Raw genomic sequence first — 21,196 nt, 5'->3', positions numbered from 1 at the left:
TCACCGCGGCCTGCGGGTCAACAGTCGAGTACCGTGGCGGGTAACCTGGAGCGCCTCGAGACGCATCGCACTTGAGCAAAAGAAAGCCAACTACACACTTACCTTGCCGCCGATGCGGACTTGCGCCTGGAGCTTGTTCAGCTTGTCGGCATTCATGCCTGCATAAGGAATAGAACAATGCTTAGCGGGTAGCCCGGCGAGTAGAGGTGAAGAGGCCTTTGTGACTCAATACGTCAACGTAATCGACAAACGCAGAAAGGGAAAGGTAAATGCCAAGGAAACACGGTATCAAACCTGCGTGGGAAGGCGGTTGGCCGTCTTCCTTAAGTCCCACGGCCATCTTTTCACGGCGCAGTGCGACGATTTGAGAAGCGATCACGGCCCGGTCAATTCACAAGTCGCCCCCGAAGCTGCGGCGTGGTTAGGGCTAACAACACCACTTGTACTTGTGGCGCCGACTTAATCGGGTTTGCGCCGGCGTTCTCAACCGGTGTCACTACCCACTGCCGCGTTCGCGAGAGACAAACAGGCCGACTGCGCGACTGACAAATCCGTGCACTTATCGAAAATGAACGCCGAACTCACCGCTAAATCAGCAATTCCCGGCGGTAGCGGCGAATATGAACTCGAGGGAAGCCGTAGAAAGAGAGAAACGCGCTTACTCTCGTCGGCAGGTCAAGTGATACCAACAGTAGTGACTCCACAGGTCCTCTACAGTTATACGGGAACGCCTAGGATTAACAATCAGTGAGATAACCCGACAGTCCATAGAATGAAGACCACAACTACTGTTACTTCACGCGAATCAAGCATGTGCGAATTAACCTTTCTTGGCGTAAACTAATAAATAAAACAGTGAGTCTAAACTATTAATAAAACTTCTGCAAGTTATGTCAATAACATTGTATTTGTTAAATTAGCACTTTTGTAGGTTTGAGTGGAAATAGCTAAACGACATGTGATGCTAAAGTATCTTACTTTAGATACGTCATGGGAACGAGACTAAGCTAGCAGACGACAGTGCTATGCATTTGCATAAGCCGACTTATCAATTTGGAATCGATGCTTCGATTAGTTATATTCGGACAACTATCACGCTTTGCAGAATCTGCTGATGTCGTAACAAGCCATTTTTTTCAGGCAACTTGGAAAACTTAAGAAAGGACACCGCGGTTGTACGCTTTGAAGCATCGTGCCAGTAGTGAGCCGTGTTCTGCACTCGTCGTATTACGCGGCCAGCCACGGCCCCTACCTTAAAAAGAAGTTCTTTTTCGTGTGAGAGTCGTGGGCGTACTATCGGACAATGTTATTGGATATGTGACCATGTATGTGGCACTCAACAAGACAGGTTTCGAACTCCGTTATGAAATGCCAGCGAAATCGGCATATATTGAGTTTTGAGCAGGCTTCGCATTATACCATTCCTCTATGCATTCTGCTAAAGGACAGTCTTTCGGAGAAAACGAAAAGAAATTGCATGCAGTAGGTGCCACCATTATCACTGGCAGTCATAAAACGTCGTTCAGCCCCACGGGCCACAGGCTATGTATAATCATTCAATTCGTTTTTCAAGTTGGAACTCTGGCGATTTTTCGATGTTCAGCGATTTTATAAAACTTAATTATAACATATCATTGGTACTATGGAGATAAGTGCCAAATTTAAGTGTTTAAAAAAAATAACCACTCCCACCCATGGAGTACAGCGGAGTACAGTGTCTTGTATATTTCTAAACACTGTACATGGAGGAAGCTCCCACACTCACACGGAGGAAGTCTCTTCGTGTCTCCCCCGGTTTCACACTAGTTAGAGTGTACTAGAAGAGTGTTGAGTGGCGTGACCACGCCTCGCCACCTGATCCCTTCCTCGTTGCCCATAGTGGCGGCGCTGCAGTCGAATAGTGCTGATACAAAATGGAGGAAGCGAACCAGAAAATTGACTGGTAAATACTTAGAAAACAGCAGGTGGCCAAACCAAAAAGAACTATCAGTTAAGAAGAAGGTGAAGGAAACAGAGACTGACATGTGGAGAATTTGCATGATTAAAAAGTCCGCACTAGAGATCTATCGAACTTTTAGGCAGGAAATTGCCAAGGTAAGGATCTATGATAATACTCGAGGTAGTTCTCTACTGTTTGAGGCCAGGACGGGAGTATTGCGAACCAAGACATATCGGGCCAAATACGAAGAGGTAGACATGGTACGCAGTGCGTGTGGAGAGGAGGAAGAAACTGCTGAACACTTGGTAATGTTCTGTAAAGGGCTTCACCTTATAGTTCAGGATGATGGCGCAGACGTTTTCAAAGCACTGGGGTTTAGGGACAGGGAGGGCAAAGTAGACTTTAATCGGGTAGAATTAATTAAAAGGAGGTTAAGGTTATCTGATTGGCGGCTAAAGTCAAAGCACGAGTGAATATTAAACCCGTCACTGCAAAGTACGAGTCCTCAACCTCACTATTTAAAGGGGAAAAAATCTAGTTTTTGGTTCACTAAGTATTACGGCTTGGTAATACTTAGTAATACACCGCCCAATCTAAAGGGTACAGCGATATCATTCCATCCGTCCACTGAAAGAGCCGCGCGCAAAGTGGTTCTAAGAGAGAAAGGAAGAGAAAAGTGAGCCCCGTAACTGTCTGCATCACGGTGCGACACCTCAACAGTAGCTCACAAGGGATGGGGATGAGAAAGGAATAAAAGAATAGGATTAAAGGTATAGAGAGAGAGAGAGATGTGCTAAGCCAGCGAGCGAGGACATATCGAGGGTATAGGAGTGATAGGAAAGATGAAAACACAGTCACAGCAGTCCGAGGACGGGGCACCACTTGCGAGAGTTCTTGTCGGCGTGCGCGCGCCACGTGCAGGAACTACTATGCGCTTCGGTTCCTCCGTCGCGCTTTCTTGATGAAGGTTTCTTGGTACCTGCCCATAATTCATGTCTAGCACATGATTCCATAGCCCTTGAAGTATGACACGTCAATCCACTGAATTTGAGCTCCATAAGAGCCCTTATGAGAGATTGAGAATAATTCAGAAAGAGCGTGTCTTACACAGATATCTTCTGTCATAACACTTTCTTCTTTAGTTAGGCGTCTACAATATTCAAAATAACTGAGCCGATTTATTGGAAGCTAGCTGTGCTCAGAAAGCTGTGAGATTAAAAAAATACCATTTCAAACGCACGCAATACCAGGAGGCCGTAAGTAGAGAGTGGCGATGAAGGGAATCTGAACCCCCTACACCACGAAATCTTTTCGTAATGTAACTTTTTATGGTATACTAACATATTTACACGCATTCACAGCGACCACCAATTGTCAAAGTTAGTCGTTTGCAGCACCCCCCCCCCCGTCCCACTTTCTAAAAAAATAAAAAAATCTGGGTGCTAGCTTCACGCCGACCATATACAGTTCGCGAAGCTCAAATAGTGGTTCTCTCTACAAATGCGCACTGTGAATTTCACCTTTTCGATATTATGACGTCTTAAAAGTAGTTCAAGTCTAACGTAGTGGGACGAGAAATGCACCGCCTAAAAATAGTAGCTGTGCGAAGGGGCATTGCATGGTGTGAATTGAATGCGTGTGCTTGCGCACACACACACACACACACACACACACACACACACACACACACACACACACATATATATATATATATATATATATATATATATATATATATATATATATATATATATATATATATATATATATATATATATATATATATATATATATATATATATATATATATATATTGTTCTATGGTACAGTTGTTTCATCTAGGGACTTCAAGTACCATGGGACAACAGTGCCGCCGCTACTGTCACCCGCCGGAGAATCTGCCGAGATGCGGCGCGGCACCTCGTTCATTCCACTGCCCCCTTCTAGTATACTGTACCCTAGTAGAGTGAACTAACCGAGCGACCGGCTTTCGCTAGAAAGGCAGCCAAACGCGCGTGGCGCAGCGCCCCCTGGCCGAGCTTGTGATGCCTATAAGAGGTTACCGAGCAAGCTTCTAAATAAAAAGTTCGGGGTAGGGGGACACGGGCTGCCTAACTCTCCATATTTTTTATATATAAATAAAAAAATTGGTAAGTAATAAAATTGGGAAAAAATGTTTGCAACCACCGCTGCCGTATATGGTCGGAATATGCACCGAAATGAATTTATCAAATGCAACATGCTCGCTAGTCGCTACAAGAGGAAGAAGTCTCGTGCGCGTTGGTGACCATAAATATGGCCGCCAGTCAGGTCCCGTTCACCCCCATACTGTTTACCGGGCCGCACGAATGACCCCACAGCCGTTTCCAAATTTCGTGGCGATGGTTGGAGTTGAAGATGACGGCGTCTCGCAAGAAGTCGACGAGTGCGTTCGATGAAACGCTGAACTCGGCCTCCTACAACACTGGCATATTCGTGACGTTTGCGTCCGCCAGGGAACGCAGGAGTACGTATGTTCAAACTTCATCAATAATCCCCGCGTTCGTGCTCCCTAACCACCAGAGCAATTCTTTCACGCATTGCTGAATTATAATGGCAACACCAAACACACTACTCAATTACTACAGTGCCTCGAATAGTACATTCTAGGCACTGCACCACAAAAATACGCCTGGTAAGCGAGGAAACGCATGGAAAGAAAATGTAGCTTAATAATTCTATAAACATGTTGTTGGGTTAGTTGCCGAAGAAAGATTATTAACACAATCTACGTAGACGAAAAAAGGACGGGACAGTATAGAGCGCTGACTTGCAACGTACTGAATATATTTTTAAAAAGCTCTGTTTTATATACGAGCAGAAATATGTGCAGGATAATGGCGTACAATCCCACACTTATATATGACATCGTGATGTAAAAAAAAAAATGCCCTTCTGCTTCACGCTGGGTTACAGACGTCCTTGACGCACACATCTCGCTCTTGAGGACCTATGATGTCCCCTTCTTTTTTCGTCTGTAGGGTGTTGCGTTGCGTCATTGGCCAATTATCAAAAGAAAATGTGGTTGGTGGCGCCACTTTGACATTCCGGCACCAAATGCAGTGACTTCACCGATTTCGACGCCGTTGGGAATCGGCAAGTACATCGTACTGTGAAAGTGCCATATGCATGATTCACCAACTTTCAAGAAATTCCATTCGGCCATTGTCGCCAAAATACGAAAAATATTGTTTGAAATACGTGACGTCACACGTGGTAATTTCAGCACGGAATTTAGGAATGAAACTTCCTATTTTCTTGTTTATTGTTAAGCATATGCTGGTGAAATTAACAAATAATGGTTCTCAGTGTAACATTTATCAATCTTAGTTAACTCATTGTTTCACTGTCGTATTTTATTAAAAGGGCTCTGCGAAACTTTTGGAACAGCCATATTTAGCATCGCAACAGGTGTAGCGATGATTACTGAGACGAATGCAACATAATTTAGTAATGGAAATTGGTCCACGGACAGTGAAGTTATGAGTCCTCAAAGTTCAAAACTCGAGCAGACAGCGAGGAGAAACGTTCTCTTTCGCACTAAACTCGTATGCTGGCGTCAAAGACCGCTTCCAATCACAGGGCGCATCTCATAAAGGCATTCTGGAAATGTCACCTTATGGTGGCCTTCACATAATGCCTCGCTACCACTCTTTTTGTCGGCGTCCGATTAGCATGATTACTATGAACCACGTGCGTCGAGTAGAAGACCCTCCCACGGTCACACTGCGTAATATACACACATACACTTTGAGCAGGATCACTTCTCGGCTTGCATGCAAGACTCGTTCTACAGCAACGCAGGCGCCCACCGCACTTTTTGCTTGCTAAAAACGCGGCATGCCTTTCCACTTTTAGTTGCTTTGCTACTTGCTGGCGTATCATATCCTCGTTCGCAGGCTGTGTTGTGTTCGTTGTTCTCAAAATACATCATTTAGAAACAGGAATGATTTATTTCTGAGAAAGTATTAAAAAAGGTTTTTGCTGTTTTTAGCAATTATAGCCTAGCTATCACCATATGAATAAAGCAAAACTGCCATTCGGCCTAGTTGAATTGCGCCCGCTTCTCTTCCTTTCTGTGTCCCTTTGTGCTTGCGCCAAAGTTTCAATATGAATAATGCACGCCATTTTTGGCGTCCATCCAATCAAAAGCGAACGATGTTTATCGTCACGTCACATACCATTACGTCACTTCCCATAACAAAAATAGACAATGCATGTCGCCATAGTCTAAAATCAAGGTAGTTGGTGCCTTTAATTGAAATTAACAGCGTCGATTTTGGCGTTAATTGCCATTTTCGCAACGATGTCGGCGCGTTCCACAGCACCTGAGGAACCGATGAAAAATACACACTCAAGTAGTGTCGCAGGGCCCCATTAACGCTAGTGTTATTCCGAAGCACAATTCACTAAAATTAATACACACCAAGAACGCAAACACATGATGCGAGGAATGACGTGCGCTGACTGCCAACATTTGGTTTATTGTGCGCTAACATGTATAAAAAGGGTGATATACAAATAAGAGAGGGGAAACAGGGAAGGAATACGGCTTATGCAGATGGTAGCATAGGCGTTCTGTATCTTACGCACATGGGTGGTACGACATTAGAACGAGATGCATCTGTTGTCCTTGTTCTCGCCTAGCGTGTTTGTGTTCTTTATAAACGAAAAATTAGAAGGGCCCTACATATCGCCATGGCGGCCATTTCGTTCTTATAAATGTAGGTTTTGTCTTTAATGCGAGTGCATTTCTTAGCTAAGCTATATGAGGCGACAGGCGGCGCCCGCGCGCCCGCAGGTATCTCTTTGCTCCCACTCCCTCTGCCATAGCAACAGCTGTGGGCACGCGCGCGTATCCTCGCCCCTAGCAACCGGAGATGGTGGTGCAGGTGAAGTAGCGGAGAGTGAGTAAAGAGGCGGAGCGTGCCCTGGCGTGTGAGGGCGCTCACATCGCGGGAGCTTGGTGGAGGTCGTGCGTATATAAAATGGAGTGAAGCGCGCGCCTCACTCTCGACCGTTTGCTGGCAGATGAATGTGTAAATAAAAGGTAACTGCACAAATCCTCGTCTCGTCAGAGTGGCAGTTGTGATTTAAACGACTCATACAATTGACGTGACCCTACACAGGTGCATCACTACAAAATAAAAAGGCATTTAAAAGGTTCAATGCCATATAACTGCCAAGCAGTAGAAATATAGGAAGTCTGAAGGATAAATAAAGATAAAGGTGGGGAGGAGGGTTTGCAAGAGCTATAGCTCCCCCCCCCCCCCCCGCAGCCTGACCTCATTGGAATGCGGGAAGCTAGCTGATTATACGGCAACATTTTTGAGTTCATTTTTACGATGCAGCAGCATAAAATCTGTTTCAACTCGAAAGTTATTTTTTGAAATGGCCCTTCACCAGGTCCCATAACAAATTATAGTTGGAATTTGTGTGAACGAAGAAGATCATTATGTCACCGATTGTTTTCAATCGATTGTTTCAGCTCGTAATAGAACGATTGTTTTCAATCGTTTTATTACGAGCTGAAAATACAAGTATTTTGAAGCGGCGCGAAACCGATGCGCTAACCACGGCATGAACCGCGGGGACATGAGCGCATTCGAAACGCAGACACATTAGCCCGACATCTCATTGCGATTCACAGGGGGAAGAAATAAGAAAAACACGCGCACATTCCCTATTTGTGTTTCATTATTTATCGCAAGTTTTATTCATTTTTTACACAGACTGCACGTCGTGTGAAATAATTTTCGCCGTGTCACGTGATATAGTTAGCGACGTCAGAGCACTACCGTCACAGCAATACCGTTTACGTAGAGAAATTCCGTCGTCTACGTCATGTCTCAGTGTTGCCAGATTTGGTTATATATAGCCAAATTAGGCTACAAAAAAAAAAAGACTTGGCGTCGACTTTGACGAGTTCGCTACGTGACTATACTTGGGCTACTGACAAACTGTGAGTCAGCTTTGTTTGGGTGCCCTTATGATTGAGGCCCAGGAGTGACTACGATACAGCATAAACCAATCTCTGAATGTGCATTCACACTTGGTCTTGAAATGGGCGAAATTGGCAAAGCTCAGCAGAAATTTGCCCGTTTCATCACCTAAGCGGGTGGAAAGGAGGGCAATGTGCAGCCTCGGTCTCTGACAAGATCTCTGACTGATTTTTTCGCCTCTCCCGAAGTCATACTTTTCGCTGTATTAATAATTAAGCTAAGTATTAATAACGTCATTTCAAGCCGCAATTTAAGACAACAGCGGCCAATCAGATTGGTGTTCTGAAATTTCTACGATTTCTTTAGTGATATCAATCGCGTTTTTAATCAGAACTTAAATACGACGCGAGAGTGGTGTATGCTGTAGAACCTACCAAATCTGGGTCAGTGCACATGGTCATGAACAGACTATTAAACAGATAACGCGTTTCACCCAGTATTACACCTCGACGCGTGAGCTCACTGCTCTGGCTTCGCGTCACACCAGCTTTGTCTGGGGCAGGCTCGCCGAAAAGAGTTTAGTTCTTTATCTCTCGCCTTACACACAACGGTGGGCTACTGGTTTCGGTGCTCGACTATATGGACCCGAAGGTTGCGGGATTGAATATCGGCCGCGGCGGCAGCATTTATATGCGCGCAAAACGTTATAGAGTCCCGCGTTCTTATTAGGAGCACGTTGCAGAACCCAGTAAGGCCTTTCATAATCATGTCGTTCTGGGACGTTACACCTATACAGTTATAATCGTCTACGGATTCCGCAGCTCTACTTTTCACTGCCGCAACAATAATGCATTATAGAGGCTTAAGCTGTTATGACTGGCAGAGCAAGGACATAGCCCTGCAAGAGACAGTCATCGGCGAACCCTGCTAACGCGGTCCGCATCCTGCAGCAACGCAAGAGGCGTCCGTGCGCGCCACATCGAACGCGCATCAGCATCGCTGAAACATGCAGTCGGCGTCGGACAAGAAGCGCATGTACGGACGAGGGGTATAGACGTCAGACTCTGCGCAGGCGGCGCTGCGAAAAATGCCGCCATCGGCGCCCCCATAGACGCGCCGGTCATAAATGGGTAGTGCAAAGCGAGCCGTCCGCAAGCGAACGTGCATAGGCCTTCCTCTTTCATTGGCATTGAGGCGCTGTTTCCTGAAAATCAAGGACCTGACAAGCTTCTTACTTCAATCCAACCACGTTTCAAAAAAGTAGGAAGCTCATCAAAAAAAACTGTGGGTACAATGCGAAAGATGTCTCAGTTTATTCGGCACACTGCAACTGGCACTATAAGTGCAAGCGAGCATCGCATGACATCGAGTTACAGGCAAGCACTCCGACGTCCGTTCTGTAATGCCTAAATGCGTTAAGTGTGGGAATGCACATGATGCCGAAGCGATGAAGTGCATACACGAGCAATCTATCTCACGATCAGTGGTACGAAGTTCACTTTATTCGGCACAAATAGCCCTGGCGATTTTCGCCATTGCAGTTACATTCTCCATTGATGTCTCGCCTCCTGTACGTGCGTTACACTGTTTTATTACGCATGATAGAATGTTCTGTTGACGGTTGTCATATTCGTTTTGTGTATGCTGCAAATAGGGATGCATGCGTGTCCACTGTCTCGGTGTACAACGACATGCAAAACCGAGGCCTCCTAGACAGCTACGACAATCATGGAGAACAACGACAAGAAAGAAAAAAAAACTTATTGTGGTCATGATCATTTTTCTATTTGCCTGTATGACGTGCATGTTCAGATTTCATAGATAAAGCCAGAACTTCGAGCCTTGAAAGCCCTCAGGCGTAATGCTGTAGAGCTGCAGGTTATCGACAGTCGCGGCATGTGCGATCGTGCGTGTCACCTGTCTACTGTTGCACGGTGCGCACCACGGTCAGAAGCTCTGTTAAGCTCCATAATCAAGGTTACTACGGTTCCCTTTGATGTCAAAGCTGCCCAAAACAATAACAGGAGACCTACATTATTACACTTTCTCACGCGAGCGGCTGTAGACAACGCGAGTGATTCGCTTACCCAACACAACAGCTACATGTCCAGTGTTCTCGCCGTTCTGCTTCGCGAAAGCTGCGGAAAACGGTAAAACGAAGTCCTTAACTTCCGCAGCAATGCACAACGCAACTGTAGCGTCGGCTGAGGTCTTTTTTCGTAGAGCGCGGAGCTGTTGCGCCTGCTCTTGTTTTCGCCGTCGTTCTGGCAATTGAACCAGCAAGCACTTCACTGTGGTTCGTTAGTTCGGTGACACGCCTGACTAGCGCAGAAAAACTCGTAGCTCTTTGTGTAATAGTTCAATGCTCAATTACACCTAATATTTGGCACAATCGCTGTTTTTTTACGCTGCAGTTGCACCTGGTTGCGCAGCAATCTGTGCGAGGGAGTCCGGCTTTGCACCACTCAAAACTGAGTCGACAAGTGGCGCTGCGTGTCGGCAAAACTCCAGAGTCGGACATCTATAAAAAGCGTGTCGCGTGTGGGGGGTCTGCGCTCTCTCTTTGGCCTTCGTTACGGCCGGTCGTATCTCATGGCGTTGCTCACGTCTACTTGCCTAGTGACCAAGTTCTGTAATTATGTAAATAAATCGTCTGTCCTTTGTGTAAGCAAGATGCCTCGCAAGGGTTCTTCTGCCCCGGCACCATGGTTCACTGCTGTAGCCCCGCTCCTCGGTCATATCAGTGTTTTTTTTTTTTTCATTAAACGTGAAAGTTGAGTCGACAGTGTCGGCGACCACAGGAGCTACGCAGGACGTAATAATCTAGTGATGACGTCAGCACATGACTTCACAAATCGCCAAACCTTCCGTCGGCCTGTTCAGGCGCAGACGTCTTATCCTATAGTGGCTCCTGCCGTGCACAGTGCCTGCATGACGTAACAATGGCGTCACGGGACGTTACGTACTCGAGTCATCGCATGGCATCTTTGCTTGGACGAGAGTGGGTCGTTCACCGGGACAAAATCAAGTTTGGTGGAGAAAACTTGCAACGCCCTGATCATGGAGACAGTGAAACCAAACCACGTTAGCTGCAGAAATATCGCAGAGGGGAGGATCAGTATATCGACTGAGAGGAAATAAAATAAGAAGCCTTGTACCTTCCAGTCACGTCACGTGAGCCCAGGAGCAACCCCCCATACCCTCCCGGCGTCGCACATAATTTAACGACGTTCAAATCTACAGGGCACGCGGCAAATTAAAGCAGCTACCTCTAATCATAAAAATTTGGTAGATCCCACGTAACTGGCAGTCAATGTTTGCGAAGCATGCGGAGGGAAGGTAACCGTTTTGCAATTTTTTTATTCAGCGACCCGTCATCAAATGACGCTAAATATATGTACAAAATGTTGCCCGCACAGACATATGTTGAAGAGTTGCAGGTGTTTATATAACCAGTTGTTTGCACTTGCACAACGATGCCTAATGGAACGTACGCATTAGCAACGCCAGAAGCTCATATGAAGCGCTCATGTTCTCGAGGATGCTGGCCTTGGGCACTGCTACATAAATCAACTTCAGCGCCTGGCAACTAACTACAATTGACGTTAACCCCACGTGACGGCTGTATCAAAGGAGTACGCATGTAATGTTTATAAAATTCTGTAGGCAGCACTGCAACCACAACTGATGTTTCACGAAGATTAGCGTCTATTCGAAAAGTAGTTCTGAGACCTAGCATAACTGTGGTAAAATGCTTCATTACCACGCAGAATGCTTGGTTTCGACTCCAGCTGGCACCCTGACATTTATTCTTTGAATTTGCCGGGTCGTCGCTGCCGATGTCGGGCATTTCTAAACCCTCGCGCGTTAAATTGCCCATGTATCTTCTCGTCCTTCGTAGGGTCAATCACCTATGGCACATACCCGCATAGCGGTGGCACATACCCACCACCCGTGGGTATGTACCACTGGTCTGGCGGTAAGTGTTTGACGACGTACGCCACGGGATTGTGACATATTGTTGTCTTGACCAGCGCATCACATTCGTCAAACCATGTAACCCTCTCATATGTTAACTTTGGTTCACGCAAAGTTAAGGGGGTGCAACAATAGCTTAAGTTGGGTAGTTGGTGGTTCATACTTGGGTAGTAATAACAGCGCGAAAAATATAGACAAGGACAGAGGAAGAGACGACACCGCGCTGAACTCGTAACTAAACTTTATTGGAAGATACACGCACATATATCAAGCATTCAACCCGGTCACGTGGAAAACAAAAGGCATCTGCGCATCAAAGCAAACAAGGTACGAAACAAGCCTAATCATATTTAACATCAACACGTGCGTAACAACCGAGAAAAACAAAAAAACACCTTCATACTGGCCAAAAACATACGCAACAGTCCCTAATAAACTAACAATCACTTTAACATGGCAGCGCTGAACCCAGGTACCGAACTTCTTTTACACCAAGGGCCACAGACTGCTTGCTTACACACCTTTCTCTCTCCTTTTCAGTGAAAAAAAGCCTCCATGACTTCCCTAGTGCACTTGTCCCGATGTCCAAACAAACAAGTTGCTTTATCTGCCAAAGGTTCGCAGCCACACTCCCTACAATGAGCTGGCAGGTGCAACCCGCCAGGGGCCGTTAAAGAGGTTAAGTGTTCTTTCAGTCTCACCACCCGGTTTATCCTATATACCCCCTCCCCGCATGACAATGGCAACACACATACAACACACGATTTACACGGAACATATCTATTTTTCTCTTCTCCGGACCGAACGAGCAGGTCTTTCGTAAACCTGAACTTTTTGAGAGCGGAAATCACCACACGTACCTCATACCTACTGACCACATTTTTCAAGCAATGTGAAAACTTGTGCACGTAGGGCACCACAACTATTCTAGTACACTGTACCACAGCCGTGCAGAAAAGAGGTTCGGGTTTACGAAAGACCGGCTCATTCGTTCCGGAGAAGAGAAAAAATAGATATGTTCCGTGTAAATCGTGTGTTGTTGTGTGTGGACTATTGCGTATGTTTTTGGCAAGTATGAAGGTGTTTTTTTTTCCTCGGTTGTTACACACGTGTTGATGTTCAATATGATCAGGCTTGTTTCGTACCTTGTTTGCTTTGATGCGCAGACGCCTTTGGTTTTCCACGTGACCGGGTTGAATGCTTGATATATGTGCGTGTATCTTCCAATAAAGTTTACTTGCGAGTTCAGTGTAGTGTCGTCTCTTCCTCCGTCCTTGTCTATATTATTGCGCTGTTTTTACTTCCCAAGAATTAACGGGGCGACCACGAGATCACCCAAACGTAAGTGGCTAAATATATATATATATATATATATATATATATATATATATATATATATATATATATATATATATATATATATATATATATATATATATATATATATATATATATATATATATATATATATATAAACACACAGCTGCCTGCGGCTTAACAGTGCCCCTTCTCATTACAACAATGTTGTACACCACCTTCCTCCGTGTAGTACACCACAGTGTGGGGTCTTTGCACCTCTCCCCTTTCCCCACCTCCTCCACGGCCATGCTCAGAGCTGATTAAAATAGTCTGCCACATTTTTGCTTTTTTTAATACAGTGGCTGTCATGGCAAGCTGATGCGGAAACTTCAAGCATTTCTCTCTTTTTATTTCTCTTGCGCGTTTTCTCGCTCACAAAGCCAAAATGGCAATTTTCCTCACGTAATTTATCTTTATTAACACAAAAAATGAACCATATCTATATAGCACTGCTCCTCTGTCTCATTGCTTCACCTGTTTTTCCTCGCAGAACATCTTACGAATCAGTACTTTCCGAGAAGATTTCACAGAGAATACAAAAATTCAAGTAAGTCTGAAATTTGAAAAGAGCGCAAAACTTGACTTTTGGTTTGACTACATGTTGTGAGCCTAGAGTTAATATAAACGCTGGTTAATATACATACTCTAGTGGAAAAGCTGGGCCGGAAAAGCTATAACCAAAAAAACGCTGACATCTTGGAACGTTGTCATTGTTAAATGGTTAAAACATTAGAACTTTTGCAATAAAAATTATAAACAAGCGTGCTCACGTAAAAAAATAAACAAAATAGCATAAAATACATATTTTTTTAGATAAGATGCAGTGGGTGTTTATCTATTTACTGGCGTATAGAGAAGCGCTTGCAGGTTTCTGTAGAGTTACTGTATATGCTTATACAGTAACTCTAGGTTTCTTTAGTAGATAGCGCCACCTTTCTTCTAACGTTGAGAGTGTGGTGATGCGGCGTGTGGCCGATGGCGCCGACTTTCTAGTTCAGAAACGTTGGACTATATATAGCTTGCACGCCGGGCGAATCGGCGTCCGTTTTTTTTTTTTTTTTTTGCCATGCGCCAAAAACTCGACTTCATGTGACAATATCTTTCTGCGACGTTACAGAGATCCACGAAACAGAGAAAATGCCGGGTGTAATTTCAGCATGCTGTGGCGACTGCAAGTGAACGTCACCCGAAAGCAGAATATCGTTCCATCATGGCGGCACCTGAGTGGTTATGGGATTTAATCTAGGAGGATACATGTATCCTCCTTGGATTTAATGCATGGGCCCTATAGGGAGCTTTTTCTCTAGAGTATCTATAGCATGGACGAAGGAAAAATATAGGAGAGGCCATGACGTCATATTCGTGAAGCTGCCGCATAGATAGATGGATTAATGTGGCTGTACCCTTTAGATCGGGTGGCGGCTAACGCCACCTAGCTGTAATAATTAGTGAACCACTTGATTTATCTTTTTTTTTCTTTAGATAGTAAAGTTTAGGACTGGTACTATGCAATGAACGGTTTATTTTCACTCGCGCCTTGACTTTAGCAACCAATCCGATAACCTCCTTTTAGCTAATTCTACCCGCTTAAAGTCTATTTTGCCCTCCCTGTCCCTAAACCCCAGTGCTTTGAAAAACTCTGCGCCATCATCCTGAACTATAGGGTGAAGCCCTTTGCAGAACATTATCAAGTGTTCGGCAGTTTCCTCCTCTTCTCCACATGCCCTGCATACCGTGTCTACCCCGTCGTATTTGGCCCGTTATGTCTTGGTTCCTAATATTCCCGTCCTGGCATCACGCAGAAGAGAACTACCCCGAGTATTATCATAGATCCTTTTCTTGGCAATTTCCTGCTTAAAAGTTCGATAGATCTCTAGTGCGGACTTCTTGATCACGCCAATTCTCCACATATGGGTACCCGTTTCTTCACTTTCTTCTTAACCAATGGTTCTTTTTGGTTGGGCCCCCTGCTCTTTTCTAAGTATTTCCTCGATAATTTTCTGGTTCGCTTCTACTTTGTATCGCCATTCTTCATTTACAAGTAGCTGAAAAGCTTCCTACCCCAATGCTCATTACCCATTTCTCTCAATCGCTTCTCAAATTTAATCTTGCTGCTAGCTTCCTTGCCCTCGCACGATATCTCATATCACCTTGTACTCCCTGATTTGGTGTATTCCCGTGAGCTCCTAAAGCAAGCCTACCTATTCCACGTTGCTTAATTTCTAATCTTGCTTGAACCTCCGATCTCATGCACAAGACCGCATTGCCGAAAGTCAGACCAGGAACCATGACCCCTTTCCATATTCCTGTCACATCATACCTATTGTAATTCCACAGTGCCCTATGTTTCATCACTGCTGCATTCCTGTTACCTTTAGTCGTCAGGTATATTTCGTGTTCCCTTAGGTACTCGGTCCCATTGCTTATCCATACGCCCAGATATTTGTATTTATCTGTTATCTCTAGCGTGACTTCCTGTATTCTAAGCTCACTACCTTCGTTATCATTAAAAATCATGACTGCTGACTTTTCCATACTGAATCTAAAATCTAACCTATCTCCCTCATTACCGCATATGTCCATCAATCTCTGCAAATATTCCTTGTTGTCGGCCATTAGCACTATATCATCTGCGTACATTAATGCTGGTAGGGCCCGAACAATGAGTTTTCCTTGTTTGACGAAAGAAAGGTTGAAGCCAAGTCCACTTCCCTCTAATTTGGCTTCTAATTCATCGGGGACTTCACCATCAATTATTGTTTAGCTCACTGCCTCTCTCAAAGTCTGTTTATTCTTCGGACCCAATGTCTTTATCAGCATAATTGGAATGCCATCTGGGCCTGTTGATGTACTGCTATAGGAACCCTCTTCTCAGCTCTTTCCCACTCTCGTTGTGAAAATGGAGCCATTGCGCCTCTTGATCCATGCTTGTCTATTGTGGTGCATAAGTCACTTATTTGTTGAAATTTTCCTGTCACCCTTGTTCTTATATATTCAATAGCTTCGTCCCCTTCTAGCCTAGCACCTTGAGCTGTAGTTATAAACCTCTGCTCTAGGCGTGTCTCATTTCTTAAGAGAGTTTAGATGATTTCAAAATTTCGCAGCTGCCTTTCTATCCTTTTTATGTACTTCTGCCAGCCACTGAGCCCTCTTTCTTCTAATCTTTTCATTGATCAGAAGGGATGCTTCCCTTTTACAGCTTAGAAAGATGGCCCATTTTCTTTCAACATCATCTGTCGGTTCACCCCGCTGCTTAGCATGTCTGTGTTCCCTAGAGTCTTCCTGACGTTTTGTTATGGCTCTTTTAAGTTCCTCATCCCACCAACTCTTTGGTTTGTGTCTTGTTTTCCGGGGTGACTTGTCACGTGCCTTAGCAAGCTCTAGCTCAAACAGTCTAATTAGATTCGTGTATGTCCGTACTGTTTTATTATCCTCAGTGATTAATTTCTCAATTTGTTCAGTAGCTATTTCTATTTGCCTTTCTGAATAAAAATTTCCCCATAGTTGCCCATCTTGCCTCCTTCCTACTTTCACTGCTCTTCCGAAACTTAGCCTGACACGTTTGTGAACACTACCCAGACTTCTGGAGCCACCTTCATCTATGTGCATTCCCCTGAGCTTGTCATACATCTTATGTGACATCAATGCATAATCTATCGTCGACTGCAGCCTTCCTAACTCAAATGTTATTTGCCCTTCACACCTGTCAGTACTGTTGCAAATGATCAAATCATGCTTTTCACACATATCCATGATCATTTTGCCTGTTGGGTCAGTATACTCATCTATATCTTCTATGTGCGCATTCATATCTCCTAGTATAATTACCTCGCACTCTCCTCCTAATTCCTCAATATCCTTTGATATACACTCCACCATTGCCTGGTTTTCCTCTCTGGCCTTTGCTCCTGTGCACAAGTACACCAAACCAAGGAGTGTCATCTGCCCAGCTACTTTCCCTCTTAACCATAAATGCTCCATGCATCCCTGCTTGACTCTTTGCCGACCCATACCTTTATGTATGAATGCACCAATTCCACCCCCCCTCTTTTTTTTTGCTGCGTTCTGTTCTATTGCAATATTCCCATACGTAGTCCGTATTGCAAGGTGGTTGCTCCATGTCTCGAAGATGTGTCTCCACAACCCCATATACCATCAGCTCCTCCTGCCTCAACTGCTCTTCTATCTATTCCCACTTTAACCTATTCCTGCCACCCTGCATCTTAATATAGCCTATGTCTGACTTGGCTCGGCCCTTGTGCTTACGTTGATTTCTTCTGCATGGACTCCGCGTGGCTTGAATATTTGTGCCCCTTTAGAACCGTCTTTGGCTACACTGTTGGCCTCAGGGCTCTGGGTCCCCCTAAAAAAACTGTGGCTTGACGACCCATCCCATTAACAACCCTCCTGCCCGTCGCACCACTGTAATGAGTGCAATCCTGTGCAAAGGGGCGAGCGCCGGTCTCGCACACGTCTTGGTTCACCTCCATTACGCTGTATCCGAGTTGCCGGCTTATACCTTTGATCACACAGTTGGCCTCCACTAAATCCCACGAGACTGCCCCCGGACCTCTGGGACTGTGCGTATGTTCGCATGCACACCCCCAGAGGCTTCTCGGAGCTTACGCATCCCATCCTTTAACTGTCTCAGAAGGTTCTGATCCTTGCCCTTCAGCACATCATTGAGTCCAGCATGAATAATGACGACATTTTCGCCCTCTATGTGTCCTCTACAACGTCCTGAGCTTTGCCCAGTGCATCCATCATACTCTTCCCTGACTGGGCCTCCACCCTCACTCTCCCATCTTCCTTCACTATCGTGAAGACGCCATCTCTAACCCTGGACACGTTAGAGCCCCCCACCACTTGGACCCTTCGACGCCTCAATCGCTGGCTTCCTGTTTGTGATGGCGACCCTGTTTGATTTACCTGTTTTTCTCTCTGTCATCTACTCTGTGTTCCTGCCCTGCTCGAAGACTGCCGCGCCACTGAGCTGTATGTTCTCGGAGCCTCCGTGCTGTGGCCAGACACTGCGGCCCCCTGACCTCCCTTCTCGCCTGTCGCTTTCTCCGCTACTCACGCCTTCCGTCTCACACCGCTCGGGGCAGGGGCAAAGCGCCATTAGCTCCTTTCAGCGCTGCTCGAGCTCGGTCCGCCCCTCCCCTTCTTTTCGAAGGTCGCCCTTCATTTGCTCTAATTAGCTGGCGGTAGCCTCCTCCCGCTCACGCGACGCTCCAAGCTGTTTTTGAAGTTCTATCCTCTGCTCCCTTTCCGCCCTAAGCTGCCCCTGAAGCCCCTTGATGCTAGCCTCCATGCGCTGCACGGCCGCCTTCAGTGCTTTGCACAGCCTGCACACGAAGTTCGCCTTCTGCGCGTCGGCGAAACTCGTGAATGCTGTCTCGTACAAGTAGCACCAGCGCTTTCATTCTTCGCACTGCACCAGCTCACTCTCGCCCGTGGTTTTCCTAGCCTCTTTAGCCATCGCCTACCCGACCATCGAACCGAGCGCCCGACAGCCCTAAGTTCAACCCTAATTCCGCTATCCAGCCGTCTACGCTAACTCTCCTACCTCAACAACTGTTTGAAGCTGCCGCCTACACCGCACACACACGTGTTCAATTTCGCTAGTAGCCTCTCACTAGGTCCCCTTCGTGTTCGGCTCTAGCTGTTTAACAACTAAATGGGCACACCGAACTTCTTCAAAACAGCCGCCTACCCCGTTCACGTGGTCAACGTCACTGCAACGTTACATGTGTCCCATACCTACAGTTCTCGCAACGCAAGTTATTGATTAAGAAAGAAAAAAAATAATAATGTTTATAAACACAAAGAAATAAAGGAAAAATTATCTCATGTTGCGCACTGCCTCTGCACCAACCGACCTGCTCACGGAGGAAGATTCCTTTCTCCGTGGACCTCAACTTTTGAATCGCTAACACTCGCACTACCTCCTAGCGGAAAAGTAAATGAACACTTCACGATTTCCGGCGAGCTGTCGCCGTGGCGGAAGCGGCGCCGGCAGGGTGGAAGCCTGTAGGTGTTCTCTGCCGGCAGCGAGTCAATTCACGAGTACTGCTTCTCTTGCGTGTTTTTTAGGAAAGCTGTGCGATGCCCAGCTGTAGTGTATACTCGGTGCGAATCGCGTACGTGCACCACCGGACGTACCTGGTGGCACTTTGCACGTATGTTCGCTTCACTGTTGTTCAGTAATGCATGGTATTTGCATGTGGAGCTCTCTGCTGTATACAAGCTCCGTTGGTTCTTACTCATTGTGTCAACTGAGAACACACGCTAACTTTTGTTTTTAGTGTTGTAGGCATCGTGTCGCGTTTGTACAAGTTGTGTCGTTCATACGGAAGGACAATAAACTTTTCTAGTTATCGGACTAAATGTGTATGTATCGTACGGTGTGGACTCGCTGCGTGTTGTGTGCGCACGCACTGGAATTACACACTTTACGCCCACGATTGCGTGTACAATACAGTGGTGCCTTCTTACTGACGGGAAGTACGTCAAGTACTAGGCTGGCGTTGCACGGAATAGCTACGAAGCAAGCTCTCAAAATCGTGTATTGCCACAATGACACTATATACGAGCAAAGAACTGCTAATCAGCCCGTAGATTGGAAAATCTGGCTAAGAGAAAAAAAAAAGGGGGGGGGGGGTTACGGCGAGTAGAACGCGTAAGTCACTGCTGGGTGAGTTCGAGTACGATAATTTAGGGGCTGAATGATTTCGATTACGACATGTACCGGTGCTTCCTATGCTGTTGCATGAAAACACTCCACGAAGTATATCAGCACGCCGCGCTCGGGCCTGCCATGCACAAACTTCGGAAAGGTGTGCTTGTAACATTTTATTGCATGCAAACCATACAATACGCGTCAAGTTTACGCCGGGGCCATAAGTCCGCACAGAAGTGAACCAGCGCTGAGAGCACGCCGCAGAGCGTCTGCTGTTTTGTTTGCCCCATTGACGTCACTTCCGCCACAATGCATTGGTAGAGTGCCTAGAATGTTCTCCTAGTGTCATGAACAGGCGCCTTCCACATCGGCGACTGGGAAATTGATTTGGATTCAGCGTTAGGGGGCGCTACTTGCAACTGGCGCGTCAGTTTGCGTGCCGGCCGGGCCTTTCAACGTTGTGTCGGGTGGCGAATTGTCTGTGTGGTGAAGCGTGTTCTCGCTACGTTTCGAATATGTACCGTGAATTCTCGTGCAGCGATTGTGTGTGACTATGCCTGAAAAAAAAAAAAGGAAGAACGTGCTTTGTGCCTTTGTGCAAAGGCGGGTACAAGTCTTTCAAGGAGAAGGTGTCTCTGTTCGTCTTCAAGAATGGGCGCGAAACATCAAAAGAGGTGACAAAGTTCTAGACGAAACTTGTGTAGCGTGTTCTCGTCATTTTGATGATCGCTACATCCAAAGAACTTTCAAGCATGTCATCAACGGCGAGGACGTCGAATTCGACCGTGAACGACCATCGCTAACGCCGGACGCCGTTCCTACCATTTTCCCGGATGGCCCCGCTTACCTGACTAAACCAGTGCCTCGAAAAAGAAAAGACAGGAATATTGCTGACTGCACAGCTCTAAGCGTAAAGCGCCGAATGAACCCACGACTTCCCAGGCCTGTGACGATGCTGCCGCTGGCGAGGAAACAGCACAGGCGCCGCACCCGTTTCACAGCATAACGCCGCCGTCGGCATTTTGCAGCAAAATTTGCTTGCCCAGTAACCCAGAAGCATTGTGCTTCGCATGGCACTACAATACAGTGCCGGGTGACGTGTGCGTGTTGAAACACGTAGTGTTTTCGTCAAGCAAGGAAGTAGGTGCTGCAGATGGGTACCTTTGCAGTACTTACTGCCGCGGCATAAATGTGGAAGAGCACTATGTCAGCACCGAAACTGACGCACTCGCTTCGCTGAAAAGGGCCGACGATCTG

At 46.0% G+C, this 21,196-nt stretch overlaps 2 protein-coding genes across 5 annotated transcripts in view; one reads left to right on the top strand and one right to left on the bottom strand.

Moving 5' to 3' along the window:
- The window catches only part of bic (bicaudal), a 33,290-nt gene extending 32,491 nt beyond the window's left edge, over positions 1-799 (bottom strand). Inside the window, exons 1-2 of one of the 2 annotated variants that reach the window (XM_037432454.2) lie at positions 586-799; positions 103-158 (exon numbers count right to left, since the gene is read on the bottom strand). In XM_037432454.2, the coding sequence (XP_037288351.1) occupies positions 103-156 (54 nt within the window). In that variant the 5' untranslated portion in view covers positions 157-158; positions 586-799. Of the gene's footprint in view, positions 1-102; positions 159-294 lie in introns of both variants that reach the window. The other variant, XM_037432453.2, reaches the window with a different exon arrangement.
- A 3,432-nt stretch (positions 800-4,231) lies between these two features.
- The window catches only part of LOC119181297 (glycogen debranching enzyme), a 137,882-nt gene continuing 120,917 nt past the window's right edge, over positions 4,232-21,196 (top strand). For 2 of the 3 annotated variants that reach the window (XM_075874883.1, XM_075874882.1), the window contains exons 1-2: positions 4,232-4,445; positions 13,748-13,804. In XM_075874883.1, the coding sequence (XP_075730998.1) occupies positions 4,337-4,445; positions 13,748-13,804 (166 nt within the window). In that variant the 5' untranslated portion in view covers positions 4,232-4,336. Of the gene's footprint in view, positions 4,446-13,747; positions 13,805-19,287; positions 19,440-21,196 lie in introns of those variants that run through there. The other variant, XM_075874884.1, reaches the window with a different exon arrangement.

Source organism: Rhipicephalus microplus, chromosome 10 (assembly GCF_043290135.1).
Source record: "Rhipicephalus microplus isolate Deutch F79 chromosome 10, USDA_Rmic, whole genome shotgun sequence".
Taxonomy (NCBI): domain Eukaryota; kingdom Metazoa; phylum Arthropoda; class Arachnida; order Ixodida; family Ixodidae; genus Rhipicephalus; species Rhipicephalus microplus.
The sequence above is the reverse complement of the archived record's forward strand: the minus strand, read 5'-3'. Positions and strand labels throughout refer to the sequence as shown.